This window comes from Grus americana, chromosome 2 (genome assembly GCF_028858705.1).
Source record: "Grus americana isolate bGruAme1 chromosome 2, bGruAme1.mat, whole genome shotgun sequence".
Lineage (NCBI taxonomy): Eukaryota > Metazoa > Chordata > Aves > Gruiformes > Gruidae > Grus > Grus americana.
In genome coordinates, this window is record NC_072853.1 from 123,924,442 (window position 1) to 123,940,482 (window position 16,041).

Consider the following 16,041-nt stretch of genomic DNA (forward strand, 5'->3'; position numbering starts at 1 on the left):
TGGAAGGAAACAGGAAACCTGGTTACCCAGGATATGGAGAAGGCTGAGGTACTCAACACATTTTTTGCCTCATTCTTGCCCAGCAAGTGCTCTAGCCACACCGCCCAAGTTGCAGAAGGCAAAGGCAGGGACTGGGAGAATGAAGAACCGACCACTGTAGGAGAAGATCAGGTCTGAGAATATCTAAGGAACTTAAAAGTGCACAAGTCCATGGGACCTGATGAGATGCATCCGTGGGTCCTGAGGGAACTGGCAGATGAAGTTGCTAAGCCACTCTCCATCATATTTGAGAAGTTGTGTCAGTGGGAACTTCACCAGACTGCCTGGAAAAGGGGAAACATAACCCCCATTTTTAAAAAGGGAAAAGAGGAAGACCCAGGGAACTACAGGCTAGTCAGTCTCACCTCTGTGCCCAGCAAGATCATGGAGTAGATCCTCTGGGAAACTATGCTCAGGCACATGGAAAATAAGGAGGTGACTGCTGACAGCCAACATGGCTTCACTAAAGGCAAATCATGCCTGACAAATTTGGTGGCTTTCTACAATGAGGTTACAGCGTTGGTAGATAATGGAACAGCAACTGACATCATGTACCTGGCCTTGTGCAAAGCATCTGACACTGTCCCGCACGACATCCTTGTCTCTAAATTGCAGAGACATGGATTTGATGGATGGTCCACTCAGTGGATAAGGCATTGGCTGAATGGTCACACTCAAAGTCTTGTGGTCAATGGTTTGATGTCCAAGTGGAGATCAGTGACAAGTGGTGTTCCTCAGGGGTCAGTACTGGGACTGGTGCTGTTTAACATCTTTGTCAGCAACATGGACAGTGGGATCGCATGCACTCTCAAGTTTGCTGATGACATCTAGCTGTGTGGTGTGGTAGACACGCTGGAGGGAAGGGATGCCATCCAGAAGGACCTTGACAGGCTTGAGAGGTGGGCCCATGTGAACCTCAAAGGTCAACAAGGCCAAGTACAAGGTCCTGCAAATAGGTTGGGGCAATCCCAAGCACAACTACAGGCTGAGCAGAGAATGGATTGAAAGCAGCCCTGAGGAGAAGGACTTGGGGGTGTTGGTGGACAAGAAGCTTAACATGAGCCAGCAATGTGCACTTGCAGCCCAGAAAGTCAACCGTGTCCTGGGCTGCATCAAAAGAGGTGTGACCAGCAGGTCGAGGGAGGTGATTCTGCCCCTGTGCTCCTCTCTTGTGAGACCCCACCCAGAGTACTGCATCCAGCTCTGGGGTCCCTAACATAAGAAGGACATGGAGCTGTTGGAGCAAGTCCAGAGGAGGGCCACAAAGATGATCAGAGGGTTGGAGCACCTCTCCTATGAAGACAGTCTGAGAGAGTTGAGGTTGTTCAGCCCGGAGAAGACTCTGGGGAGACTTTATAGCAGCCTTCCAGTACCTAAAGAGGGCCTACAAGAAATCTGGAGAGGGAGTTTTTACAAGGGCATGTAGTCACAGGACAAGAGGTAACGGTTTTAAACTAAAAGAGGGTAGATTTAGATTAGATATTACAAAGAAATTCTTCACTGTGAGGGTGGTGAGGTGCTGGAACAGGTTGCCCAGAGAAGCTGTGGATGCCCCATCCCTGGAAGTGTTCAAGGCCAGGTTGGATGAGGCTTTGGGCAACCTGGTCTAGTGAAGGGTGTTCCTGCTGATGGCAGGGGGGTTGGAACTAGATGGTCTTTGAGGTCCCTTCCAATCCAAACCATTCTATGATTCTATGACACAGCCAGGACAGCTGGCTCCAACTGACCAAAGGGATATTCCAGACCATACAGGGATAAAAGCACAAGAAAAGGAGGTATAAGGGGAAATGTTTGAGGTTATGGCACTTGTCTTCCCAAGCAACCATTACAAATGCTGAGGTCCTGCTTTCCAGGAAGTGGCTCAACATCTGTCTGCTGATGGGGAGTAGTGAATGAATTCCTCTTTTCGCTTTGCCTGCTTGTGCAGCTTTCGCTTTCCTTATGAAACTGTCATTATCTTGATCCATGGGTCTTTTTGCCTTCCTTCTATTTTCTCCCTATGCTGCAGGAGAAGGGAGTGAGAGGCAGGGTGGGTGTTTGGCTGCTGGCTGAGATTAACCCTCTGCAGGTGGCCTAGTCCTTGCCTGGGACTCCCAGCTCCTGCATTAGTACAAAGAACAATATTAAAAATCTTCATTGCAGAAAGGAACTGAACACAGTTTTTGCAAACCCCGAGATTATATCCTGAACTGACAGGCTGAAGCTGCTATCTTGCTGTGTAACTTTTAACTATGGATAATAATTCTCTTTTTCTATATAGAAATAAGACACGAAATACCAGCTAAACTGCAAGGAGAAAAGATAATGTTGATAAGAAGCAAAATTGCCTCAAGGTACCCATTTCTAGAGAAACACTAACTCTTATCTCAAACATTTACCATAATACTGTGACACACACATTGTCATGTATAATCCACCTGGCACTGCATTATCTTTTCATTGAATTATTTTGCTATGCAATGTACAACCACATTCTTGCTTTTCTCAGAGTTTTTTCTTTTTTTTCTTGACTGTACTCCCCTCTGCTACACACTTCCGTAAGAAGTTGTACTATGACTTTTTGTCCCCAGTGTTTCCCTTTTTTCTGCTTGATTCCCCTTTCCTCTTCTTTCCCTACATTACACTCCGTGTTTCTTCTCCTTTACAGCTCTCATTCTCTCTCATCCAAATTTCCCTCTATACATGCAAACACACCATAATTCCCTCTTTTAATGTTTCCTGGCTATCTTCCCCACTCCCTTGCATCACGACATGCATTGCAATTAGCTAACTGAAAATTAGCACCATTTAGGGGAAAAAGGTTAGGGGACAGGATTCAGCATGGTACTACACCTGTACAAAGACTGTAGGCAGCAGCTCTCATCTACCATTATCCAGTTGGTAGTTGGCAACACCTGAAACTTTTCCATCCTTCTCTGACAATTTAACCCTCTGAAGACAGAAAGAGCTTTTTTTTTTTCCCCCCCTCCTCCCCTGGATGCTGTAAAACAGCATTGAGAGGAGAGCTTCTCCATCGCATTTGCTGGAGCACTGATGAACCTTTGTACTGCTTTAACGTCCCCCCTCCTGAATCTGAAAAGAGAAGGACCCTGAGAACTATCCATGAAACTGATAAAAACTGGGTGATTTCCACTCACTTAAAACTTACCCAAATTCTAGTGCAAGCAATAGTACAGAAACTGTCTGTCTACAGATTTGGAGCAAGGGACAGCACTGACTCATATCCACTTGTAACACAGCCTTTTAAAAAAAAAAAAATAATAAGAGTTAAATGCTTTTTGTATTTGAACAAAAAAAGGTCAAAGTTTCCAGCTTGTGACACCAGCCAAAATAGTAAGCAGAATTTTCCATCCTGAAGCGAGCCAATCAGGATAACCATGCCCTGGAGAAATGTCACTAACTGCAGCTGTACATTTCCGAATGTTACACCTCACCACAGTGAAGCAACACCTATATTATATTAGGTACATATTTCTGAAAAGAATAAAACAATTTTTGAACAGCTTCCCAAAACAGAAAGATGAGTGAAACGCATGCCAAGATTATAGTTGTAGTTCATGCAAGACTGGTTCAGCTAATTTAAGCAACAAAGTTGACTGCTGTTGTAATCAAGATTTCCTTCTTCCAGAGCAGTGTTGGAAATGCGAGCTGTAACAGCCAAAACCCCACTAGAAAAAGAAAATGAAGATTAAAAAACCAGTCCATTTAAAACTTCACTAATGACAGACGAAATCAGCTGCCTTCAAGTGCATGATTCTGTGAAGCAGTCAGTCTTTGGTTGCACAACAATCTCTCAGCCCCTGCGTGTGGGCAGATTTCCTTCTTGTCTGGCTGCTTTACTAAAGTAAGGAGGCTGCCTGGCCTCTGATAAGTGACTTCTCTTGTGTACCCCCATCCACAGGCTATTTACTGAAGATAAAAATGGTGGGAGGGTGAGAAAAGGTGAAATAATCTTATTCAGACCCTCTTCAACTCAGATAAGAGGACAATCCTAAGTACAAGCAAGTGGTACTCTTTATCTATTAATAAGAAGTTATCTATGTGCTCAGGCACAGGGCTCAGTGGTAGAAAAGGATGTGGGGTAATCACAGAACCAGCATATGAATGACATTATTAAAAGGCCCTTGTTGCAGGATGTTAGCCATGATCATTAAAAAGGCAATTCTTTGTAATGACTAGCTACAATTAAGTCCTGCCTACCACTGATCACAGCGTATGCAATACTACAATCCCACCACTGCCAGTTTAACTAGCTCCCTGCCTCAATCCCCACAGCTGCCTGCACCACCACTGCACCACACTGAAAGACACCATGCAATCCCGCACGTTACTAACTGAAAGCTGAGAACTTTACAGTTGTATGGCAAAGAATATGTTATATCAGGCAGTGAATTATTTTTTTTAAAAAACCCAACCACAATACAAGTTTGTTACCTACAACCACCTCATAATTTTCTTTTCTCTCCAATCCAATATGAACAGATGTGTTTTATAAATCAACTTAAATTTAAAACATTTCAACTGTAAAAGCATTATCAGTAACTTTTTCCAACCTACATAAAAGATGCACACGCAACACTCAAAATACTGCAGCAATTTAAGTGATAATTCAGTAACGTTGCACAAGTGCCATATTTGAAGTCACAAACAATTCCCAAAACACATAAAACTCATTGCAAAACAGTATTAATGGCACAGCTAACTTTTAGCATCTCTGCAAAGGATAGGAACGGAATTTTAAATCCAGCAAATGCCCTAGCAGGGTTTTAACTCTGGGAAACACAGCTGCTTTCCCTGTAACTTTCAAAGAGGTGCTTACGTCTTTCCAGACACCTGCAATGACTGAAAGTACTACTCTGGACAAAGCCAGGAGACCCCTATACTTCGTGAGCACATAGCTTATCCATCTATTAATAAGGAGTTACGTCTCTGCGCAGGCAACAGCCCCCATGTAACAGCTAGCCTGCCACCCACTCCAGTGGTCTCTCCTGTCTCAATCAAGTCATAATCCCCAAATCATAGATGAACCTGCTGTTTCAAGCAAGAGCAGGGACACAACCTCTGTAACTGATTTACTCTGCAGACGCACAGATACAATCACTGGCTCAGCCTGTGCTCTCTGCCCTCCTCCCAGGTAAGGTACTGGTTGTAGTCCTTACTGGAAACCTGTGTCCCACACCACCAAACCAATTGCCCACTTAGAAAAATACTACCTGATTGCTGCAAAAAACATGCATGCATGGGGCTCCTGCTGAACCTCGCTCCACTGTGGAGGACTATCTATCTTGTATGGTAGGGGGAATCCCTGTATCACAACTCAGAAGATTATAGGAAGTAAAAAACATTGAAAAAACTTGAATCTCCAGAGTTCTCTAGTAAAAAGCAGAGTATCTGGTGATAATAACCAAAAATGTAGGGATTAATATAACCAAATCTCTGCATATTCAGAAATTGCACAGCAAGCTGTGATTGTTACTTCTCTCCTCTGCAAGGCAAGCACTTCCAACATCTAGACCATCCTGGAGAGCCATGTTAACTGTTCTCTCAGCCTGGTAAACCTGAGAGTCAGAAAGAACGACAGGAGAAGACAGTCCACAGTGTAAGTAGGTTTGTGTAAATGGAGAAAGACTGTCTCAAGCACACAAGGTGCTTCTGAGGCAAGAAAAAGAAAAGGACTGAGAGGTGAAGAGAACTGTAGGCCAAGAAAAATGGGTTTGGTAGAATCTAAAAATTAAGAGGTTTGAGCTGCCTCAAGGAATGGCAGAAAAGTGGCTCTCGATGGCAGAAGGGAATCCAACAATGATGTACAGGAATATACATGCTCATGGAGGTACAGAGACACCTAAGTATGTAAACACTGCTGGAGAACTTCGTCTTTTGAGGTAGCAACAGAGTTCTCCAACTGTGGGTCTGGAGAGGGAGCCTTGCTCGAGGGCAGAAGATTGCCCACCTCACCTGCCATAGCTTCTTTTAGTCAGCTGGGAAGAAGAGCTCCTTGCAGGAGCAAGGCCATTCTGAAACCACTGCTCTGAACCATTCTCAGATTTATCACTTGGGTTGTTTGTACTGTTTGCCCTTTAAATAGTCAATAAAGTCCCATATTATCAGCAATATACAATAAAGAAAGTGCTTAATCCTTATTTGTGAGCTATAGACCTCTTGTAGATAAAGTTCATGGCTGTCTAAAAATGGATGTACCAACCATGCATGGCAATACCACCTACAGAGAAGGAGCCCACGTTGGCTGACCAGCCAAGCCTGGCTCAGACTGGCTGGCTGCTTGAAGCCCAGCGTACATAGTGTTTATTATTAACAAACACCCACAAACTCTGCACAGAAAGCTGCACAGTTCCCCCCTTGACCTGGATATCCAATACATATCTAAAAGCATACAGCTGCTTAAAACTCAAACGTAATACACAAAACCAATACCTCATGGCAACGATCATTCTAGTAACCTATCAAACTTGATGCACAAAAAATAAAAAGCATACGCAATCTAATCTTCTGAAAGCTGTTACTGAGATAAGGAATACCTTGCGAACTGCTCAGTGAAGTCTCAGTGCCTATGCCTGCTAACCCTCAGCAAGCAATCTGTTCATCACTCGCCCTTACAGATGCTGCTCACAACACAACCCGTTCTCATTGTCTGAGGCATTTATTGCTTGACTGATTCAAATCTTCAGTTAACACCTGCCGTATCTCTCCCTGCCCCAGAGAACACCACACTGACATCTGGCAGTCGTGCAGACAGCAGTGAAAAAGTTCGTATCTGTCATCTCCAGCAAAGGCTTTGTTAGCCATGGCAATGGAGCCTTCAGCAAGGTCTCCTCGAATAAGAGAAGGACTTGTTCATGTCGCCAAAGTCCACGCTGTTAACTGTGCTGGCACATCATAATTTTTATCAGGAAAAAACAGGTGAGAGTTCCTGAAAACACTAACATCATGACAATTTCCAGACCAGCTGGCATCATCACAACCTGGCTGCTGGATCAGACTGGGCCTTAGCACACAAAAGAACAACCTTGTCTAAGTACAAACACTTGATGCTTGGCAAGGTGCCAGAGAAGCGAAGGGTGATGAATGAAGGGGGGGGAACGAGAATAGATGAGATTCCCCAGTGCCACTGTGGCAACTGACAGCTTTCAGTGACCGCCTGGAGACTGGCAGGCCTCTCAGACACACTGGGACGGCACTCCCATGTCTACTAGGAAGCAATCTACACAAGGCTCAATTAGCCAGCAGGTGACAAGTAGCAACTGGGGACTGTGCTTTTCCTAAACAGATGAGAGAGCTCTCGAAGTGGCCTCCTCAGAGCATGATTACAGGCTTGCAGGAAAGTATGCGAAGTCTTTCTGTAGCTCTGCAGCTGTTGCTTGTCATCTCAAGTTAACAGCACACTTCTCGCCCAGCTGCTGGTCATCTCAACAGCATGCCTCTCACCCAGCAGCCAGTACCTGTTTCTTGAACTCATTAGTGGCTTTTTAAAAAAAAAACCAAAACAACAACCCACCAAAAATATTCTAAGAAAATTCCCCCCTGTAGCAGCTTCTCCATCTTTTCATCATCACATTGCATTTTCCTTAACAGAAGCTGTGAGCAAGAGAGGAAACCATAAGTGTTGCAGCTGCTGCAATTGTTGCAAGAACAGCAGCCAAATTTGCTTTCGCTTTGGAAGTTGCAGTCACCTAGCTTTGACCAGGCAGACATATCCGTGCCCGCCACTACATTCATCAAATTACCAGCATTTCAGCACAAGGAGTTGTTTCAGCTGTGATCCCTTAAGAATCTGAGTTACGCAAAAAAGAGGAAGCTCATAGGTGGGTGGGAGGAAATCACAGCAATTTTAGAGTTTGATCTTTGTGTACAGAAAGTAGCAATTTCTGGCTGCTGTATACTTTACATGTCACCGCAAAATAAGAGGACAAGGCCACAGCACGCATGATGTGACAATAGCACAAAGGAGACAACTCAGCCGCAGTACTGTGTGAATACCTCACAAGAACTCCCCAGGGAGGGGAGCGGAGGAAACACTTACTCATAACAAGCAAACACTGTCTGGCTTTGGGGGACAATACTCCATTACCCCAGTAATGCAGAGCAGGTACCTAACAGTACCTCACTGATGTACTGGATCCACAGCTTTACTGGATCACGATGAGACACTACAAGTTGTTCCAGCATCTACAGCCCTAGAACACGATGAAGGATGCTTGGCAAGATGTTCTTTACTATTTATTTATAGGCTCCGAGCAGATGGAGACCACGCTTGGAGATGGATGGAGACCACAGAAATGGATCCCCTGGTTTCTGCTTCTCTGTGGCAGGAGAGAAGGATATTCAAAGGGACACCATCTCCAAAGAGAGGGAAGACAGGGAATACACCACACTTGCACGTCTCAAAGGAAAGTCACAGAGCAGTAAGAATCCACACTTTTCACCACATCTTATTATCCACGGACACCATGTACACCTGATTAAGATTTTTAAATGGCATTTGCAAATCTAACTTCCTGTAAAACAAATCTGCCAGGAAACCACCGCCAATACTTCACTCTGCTCTTTCAAGCATACTAAACACGTCTCAGGTAATGTGGTGAATTTCTAGGCTTCATTTCCTTTTTTTTGTTTCAGAAAATGTATTTTCTAACCCTTGTTCAATCACCTCTATACAAAGAGCACTACATGCACTCAGGTTGCTAATGAATGTATTGCAACAAATCCTAATGGATGGGATGAATGAACAATGAAAGGTACCTCCAACTTTGTGCTTTTAGGAAGCCTCTTCTGGGATACAAATGAAACATTCACTGACACATTCAGAACAGAGATTCCCTAGTGTTCAACAATGATTATAATTGCCTTTTTACAAAACATATTGGAGTTGATATTTTAGCCTCCTAGAGCAGCTTCAACATCAGAAACATTACTAGTTTCTTTTTTGCTGAAAGAGATAGAAATTAATACAGATGGTATAAAACCTTCCCCTGCCCAAGAGAAAAACAAAAAACTTCTCAGCTTGTGGTTTGAAGCATGTGGAACCACTTCAGGCTTATGTAGTTCCTGCCCGTGTATGCCAGACACTTGCTCTTGCTGACAGTAGTCTCTACGGCTGCACTGTTCTCTAAAAACTCTTACAGAAAAAAGAAAACTGAAGGAGAGCTGAAGTAAAGCTACATCAGTTCCCTGGTTTCATTTACTGCATAACCTTGTGAAGAGCTGCATCACTGCAGCTGAGAACGGCTGCAGGGAGGTGAGACAGAAAGGGAAAATTCCTTAAGCTGGTCTTGCCTGTGGAGTTTTGTGTCATCAAATAAAACCATGACAGGTCCTTGGTTAACACACAGGGAACATGCTGTTTGCTCCCAGCTCTTACGCAAATACCTGGGCAGAAATTGTAAAATGGCCACCCAGAGCAGAGGCATGGAAAAAAAATACAACTGGCCAAGCCAGCCTGTTTCAGTGATCTCAGAGTGGAAATAACAAGACTTCCCAGACATATTGGTTTTAATTAGTAGGCTTGGACGTTCCTCACTCAACTGCTCCTGCTTACTTTGGAGCCACCTAAGTGATAATTTTTTTCTCCCTTTACCCAGCATGCCAAGCAAGGTCCTTTTACTGCAGCTTCTAGCAGAACAAAAATAATTAGCACCTACAACACATAGCTCTCACCTTGGCCTGAAAAGAAAACTTTGCCTCTAAAAACCATGTCCCATTTCTTATTGCTTAGCCAGTAGTTTATTACATAGCTGCAGACTGAAGACACCTGCACATTCTTGGGGTGGTTTTCTTTGCAAACATAAAATGCCTCCTGCATGCCTCAAAATAAGACTTTTTGTATAATATGCTATGACATCACTGATAGCTATTACAGCATTATTTTTCATGTTTTCTGTTATCAGCCAGATGAAAAGCCAAGCAGAACACAGAACTCTCCGAATCTAAGTATTGTAGGTTAGCATCTGACAATTTTCACCAGGCTTGTTACTTCTGGCCATTATTTTCCTTTGGAAGAACTATAGACAGAGTGATAGCAGGGGAAAGTTGAAAGTGCAGTCTACACAGGACCCAGAAACAGGCTTACAATTTCAGCATCTCACCAGAATCCCTCTCTTCTGACTGAGCGGCATTATTACCATACAGGCAAAATCATATGTCACTGACAAGCTGCTCCAAAGAATAAGATGTTTTATTTCAATCACCTCCACGGACAGAAAGACATTTCAGGCTCAAGATCAAGCCAGAAGATTGAGTAGCTCTCAAATCAGTCCAAGCATCATTTGCTTTTGTGAATTTCCTTTTCCTCTCTCAATGGTTTTGATTAGGAATTGTTTTCTTCCACTAACAGATTTTGCTTTCTTTTCATATTTTAACTTCTTCTGAATTTAACTCCCCAGTAAATTTGTCTGATAACATCCAACATATTCAGAAATTGATCTTGGCGCCAGCAACCTAACTACCTAGCATCTTCTACCTTTCAGTGTTGGACGTATTAATATTATCTTGAATACTACTATTCAGCTGTATGTTAGTGTATGAATAACCCAGAGAGGTTTCAGCACACTCCAAAGTTACTCGGAATTACAGACTCTCTTGCTGGCAATTCACATATCAAGTACATAATCGTTTTTGTCAAGACACACTTTGGAAATTAAATAGATACTCAGCAGAAAAGCTTTAACTATTGCCTCAGCATTTTTAACAAGTAAAAATGATGACTAAGTCAACTTTTATTGAGTTTATCCTTTTCTACCTTGCAATTGTTTGCAAATTTTTTCCTGAGCCTTGAGAAGATAATTTTGGTTTTCTTCTTTTCTGTCTGATGAAACTGCTTTTTCCTGGTTCAGACTGAGCTGAAAGAGTAAGCACTGTTTTTAGCTTAAAACACACTGTATACTGAGGCTGTATTTACCATGCCAGAACTATTGTCCACTCAGTAACAGCAGCATTATTGTGGGAACAATCGCCTTCAGTCTGAACTGTGGTCAAAGTTAGGTTGGCCCAACCTGAAGAAGGGGAAAGAGAAGAGGGAAAGACCATGGGCCACCTCTGCACTTCTCAGAGCGCAGAAGCAACGAACAGTCCAAGAACAGTTTGAGAAGCCTGAGAGACCTACACAACCATGTGCTGTGCCGTGATGGCTCTCCTACACATGAGCTCTCAGCACTTCTTTTCTCTCTTCAGTCTGTATTGGTCACACTCTTGCAAATCTCTGCATCAGACACTTTGGACAGGTGACAGAATGAGAGCCATTTCTACCAACCAACTGCCTAAGATGGTGGGATACCTACATAGAGGCTCCACTGTCAAACAAGGGCTGTGCTGAAAGCAGGACCTAGTCCAATACAGTGTCTGTGGCATCCTCCAGACTTCAGTTGTCAAAAGGCACACAAGGGCTCCACAAGAAATTCAGCTGAAATCAGACTTGTTTCAATCTATGAACACTGCCACCTGAGCCACCTTGGTGACAACACAGATTTAAATTCATACTGCTGTCTCTAATGGCACCAGATGCCTCAAAAGGCTTCCAAGAACCCATCTCCTGAGAACTCGCCAAACACTTACAATAAAGTAAGCCAGCAGTAGCATGGACACTTGAACGTGCTTTAAACAACTCAGCACAGTTACTGTGGCATACTGAAGATTGCCACATGTGTTAATTTTGCCAAGCTGTCTAAAATTCAAATTATTTATCTTCTCTGGTACAAGTGTATTGTGCACGCTGATATACACCCACCCACCCATTTACTTAGAACACTGCTGCTATAGAACCAAGGTCGCCACAATGCGATCCTGCATGTATCCTTGTGAATATAAAAAATCCTGACAAAACTGCAAATAAAAGGGAAAGAAAAAGGGAAAGAAAAAGGGAAAGAAAAAGGGAAAGAAAAAGGGAAAGAAAAAGGGAAAGAAAAAGGGAAAGAAAAAGGGAAAGAAAAAGGGAAAGAAAAAGGGAAAGAAAAAGGGAAAGAAAAAGGGAAAGAAAAAGGGAAAGAAAAAGGGAAAGAAAAAGGGAAAGAAAAAGGGAAAGAAAAAGGGAAAGAAAAAGGGAAAGAAAAAGGGAAAGAAAAAGGGAAAGAAAAAGGGAAAGAAAAAGGGAAAGAAAAAGGGAAAGAAAAAGGGAAAGAAAAAGGGAAAGAAAAAGGGAAAGAAAAAGGGAAAGAAAAAGGGAAAGAAAAAGGGAAAGAAAAAGGGAAAGAAAAAGGGAAAGAAAAAGGGAAAGAAAAAGGGAAAGAAAAAGGGAAAGAAAAAGGGAAAGAAAAAGGGAAAGAAAAAGGGAAAGAAAAAGGGAAAGAAAAAGGGAAAGAAAAAGGGAAAGAAAAAGGGAAAGAAAAAGGGAAAGAAAAAGGGAAAGAAAAAGGGAAAGAAAAAGGGAAAGAAAAAGGGAAAGAAAAAGGGAAAGAAAAAGGGAAAGAAAAAGGGAAAGAAAAAGGGAAAGAAAAAGGGAAAGAAAAAGGGAAAGAAAAAGGGAAAGAAAAAGGGAAAGAAAAAGGGAAAGAAAAAGGGAAAGAAAAAAGGAAAGAAAAAAGGAAAGAAAAAAGGAAAGAAAAAAGGAAAGAAAGAACTCTTAGTCACCATCAAGTTAAACCAGTTGAAGCCAATTAGATGTTGAAGACACTTCATAACTTCCTGTTAAAAACAGAGCATCAATTCAGACTGGATTTTGAAAATGGAGCCCCTACTAACATTAGTAATACTCATGCATGGAAAACAGCTTTCAGTGTCTTACTGCCATGTAAAACAAACAAGTCACAGAACTATGTTTTCTCCTCCAATTTATTTTCAAAATATTTACAGACCATTCCCTAAGCATTAGGAAGTCAGGAACCCAATGCATAAAGTGCATTATCTTTTCAAAGCTACAATCATTCTGCAATGATAGAGAAATCCTCTAGCAAAAAAAGTAAAGGAACTTGTGCAGGCTTACAGGCAAGAAACACGTTTTTTTACTTCCTAATTTTATTCTATGCTAGACACCACAGCACCCAGAATTTGAAGAGAAAGCACTGGTAACATGTAGACAGTACCAAAAATTCAGTAATAATCAGATTGCTGCACAACCTCTTCACCTTGTCCAAGACTGCTGAGTTTTAGTCATTGTGTTATGATCTTTCTTACAGAAGAACAGCTGTAATGTTATCTTCTATTTCCTTCGTATAATTTCGATAGCTTATTGGTCTAATCTATTAGAATTATTTCACACACAAATACAAACTTTTTTTTTTTTAGCTTGCAAGCACTGCAAACAGCCCTTAACATTATAGTAAAATATGAAATGTGTCTTTTTTGTTCTCTCTCATATAATTTACTTCTTGGTAAAAGGGATTGAGGAATAAAGAGAAAACAGAAACAGTAATGTTCCTTCTTCATAACCACAACCATTCAGAGGCCCAGTATGCAATTTAACCCGAAAGATCTTACCTCCTCTGCCAGCATAACGGTTCTCCTTCTTAGTAAGACTGCAGTCCCACCAGCCACATTAACACTAATGCAGGAATGTTTATAGATTTAGCAGAAAGAATTATTTTCAAAGAAAGATACTGCCAGTACTTACTGCTTACTAGAAGAACTAAGTGCTAAAACAAATAGATCCATGGATATAGTGGAAATACTGTCTGAGAAGACCTAAAGGAGAGTTGCAAAAATACTGAGTTCTCCATATTTTACTGGGTGCAGGAGTTAATCTAGAACTAACCTATCCTGGTTATTTCTACACACTGCAGCACAAACATTTCATTTTCTTAGGGAATCATTTGAGAAGATGACACTATCGTGATACCGTATTAAAAGAAGTTCCTTTGCCTGAAGTTCCTTGGATACTTGAGGTAACTTGTACTGATGTTATTTACAGGCAAGTTGGAAAGCAGAAAAATCTAAGAAGGTGAAGCTGAGCAAGCTTCATTTACATTATTTTAACTTGTGTTAAAGTCATTGCAGAAAAACACTAGCTTAAATTCTGATGAATTTGATATTGAACAGCACTGATAAAATATTACTTTATGTAAAGTATGTGAAGTATTACATAAAATTACATAGATTTTCACACAGTCCACGTAAAGAGTGTAAAGTATAGACACATACTTTACATGTGCACCAAAACTGGTATTTCAGTGCAAATAAGCATGCCAGTGCTAGTCACACATCATAGCTGTAGTGACATCACAGCAGGATGGAGAGCAGAGAGGACTAGGTACTTCTAGTCCATAAAAGGAACTGTTCTTTCCACAGTGGTGAAAGCAAAATGATAAATAGGCTTTTAGCTAATCAGCAAAGTGCAAGTCTACCGTTTTAGGGCTACAGGTTCATTTGCAACGTAGATACACGCTCAAAAGAATGTCATCTGCCTCCTGAAAAGATACTCTGGATCCGCACGATGATTGGGGAACAAGCCGAGAGAAGGCAGCAGACAACCGACTGTATTCCTACCAAACTGAATTCATAGTGAGGGACGACTCTGAGGTCTCACGAGTGCAGTACAAATGCTTGGCAGGTGCAGGTAGCCATGCCCAGTCAAGTTCAATTACGTCCCTTCCTCCTGAGGCTTGTTTCTAAAGGCAGCTGATGGCTATTCATGAAGTGGAAGAAACAGGGTGCCTTTTAAATTGAAACTTTAGGATCTGATGCTACTCCACAGTAACCTACAACAAAATGATTCCTAACTTCTAATATCAGTTTAGGACTCTGTGGATGCTAATAAATTACACAGGTTAAAAAAATTACTAGATAAATAAACACAGGGGGAAGAAAAGGCATTGGGGGCTATCAAAAAAGAAGGCAACAACTCCACCATAAACTGTTGTCAAGGTACAAGTTTTTGCAGGGTGACACTGTATGTGAGGAGGTATCACTACATGTTGTCTTCTATGCTGTTTCCTAGCCACCCATTGTTATTCACTGCTATCACTGGAATTGAGCTGACAAATCACTCCATGGACAATAATGTGCCACAGAAATGAGAGAGAGCTTATCCATCTGTTAATCCTCTCCACATCTGGATGGAGCAAAATCTCCTGCACTGAGTCAAGTTCAGGCATCAGCTCAAATCCTGGCAGCACTCTGCTATCAATTTCTTTTGAACTTCTGCTTTACAGCCGTACATCTCCCAGATCCCTCCCTGGGTCACTGGGGCACTGCCTGGAGGTCTCTGACAGAGAGGGCACGGAGCCAGCTGGACTAGCGGTCTGAGCCATGGTGCCCAGCCTTACCAGCCCACTGTCAGCGCTGGCACTTGGCCCTACTTTCTCCCAAAAACTTACCCATGCTAAAGAACGAGGTGTTCCACTGGAGCACGACATGCCTTCCCCTCACAGTATCACCATTATTATTAATTGTAAAAAGTTGTTGATACTAAAAATTACCACTAGCTACCATTATCAAAATAATACCAGGCAGTACTTCGAGCAAGTAGTGTTACTCTGGGCTCATATAGGTCCATCTGAACAGAAGCGCACACTGCTGCCTCAGGAAAAGGCAAAGGCAGCTTCTGACAGACCTAAACGCCTCGCTTTGCTAGAGGAACCGGGACTTTTCTTCTTCCCGCGAGTTGCGAGAGCTGAGAAGTAGAACCGCAGCGGCCCAAACGGCAATGAGCTGCGACCCCAGCACCCCCCGATGACACTCTCCAGACCCGGCCCCGAAAGAAACACCCAGCAGCGGTGACTGCGACGCCCGCGCAGGCCGAGGGTCCCAACGGTGCCAGCGGTCGCCCCCCGCCCTCGCTCGCCCCTTACCATCTGGGCCACCTTCAGCATGCCGGCGCAGGAGCGGAAATAGGCGCCGTCCATGAGATCCGCGTCCGAGCCCGCTGAGGAGGAGGCGACGGTAGCGGCCGGTGGGGCCGCGGGCCCCCCGCTGCTCACCCCGGTGCGGATCACTCGCGCCCCGTGAGACATGGCTCCTTCCCGCGCTCCCCTCGCCGCTGCCCGGCCCGGGACAGAGGGACAGGACGGGGCGGGACGGCGAGGGGCGGGCGGCGGCGCCCCGGGGCTGCCGGGGGGCGGG

At 43.2% G+C, this 16,041-nt stretch overlaps 1 protein-coding gene across 1 annotated transcript in view; it reads right to left on the reverse strand.

Moving 5' to 3' along the window:
• The window catches only part of CMTM7 (CKLF like MARVEL transmembrane domain containing 7), a 31,893-nt gene extending 15,852 nt beyond the window's left edge, over positions 1 to 16,041 (reverse strand). The window contains exon 1 of the mRNA XM_054815001.1: positions 15,771 to 16,041. Within this exon, the coding sequence (XP_054670976.1) occupies positions 15,771 to 15,932 (162 nt within the window). The 5' untranslated portion in view covers positions 15,933 to 16,041. The remainder of the gene's footprint in view (positions 1 to 15,770) is intronic.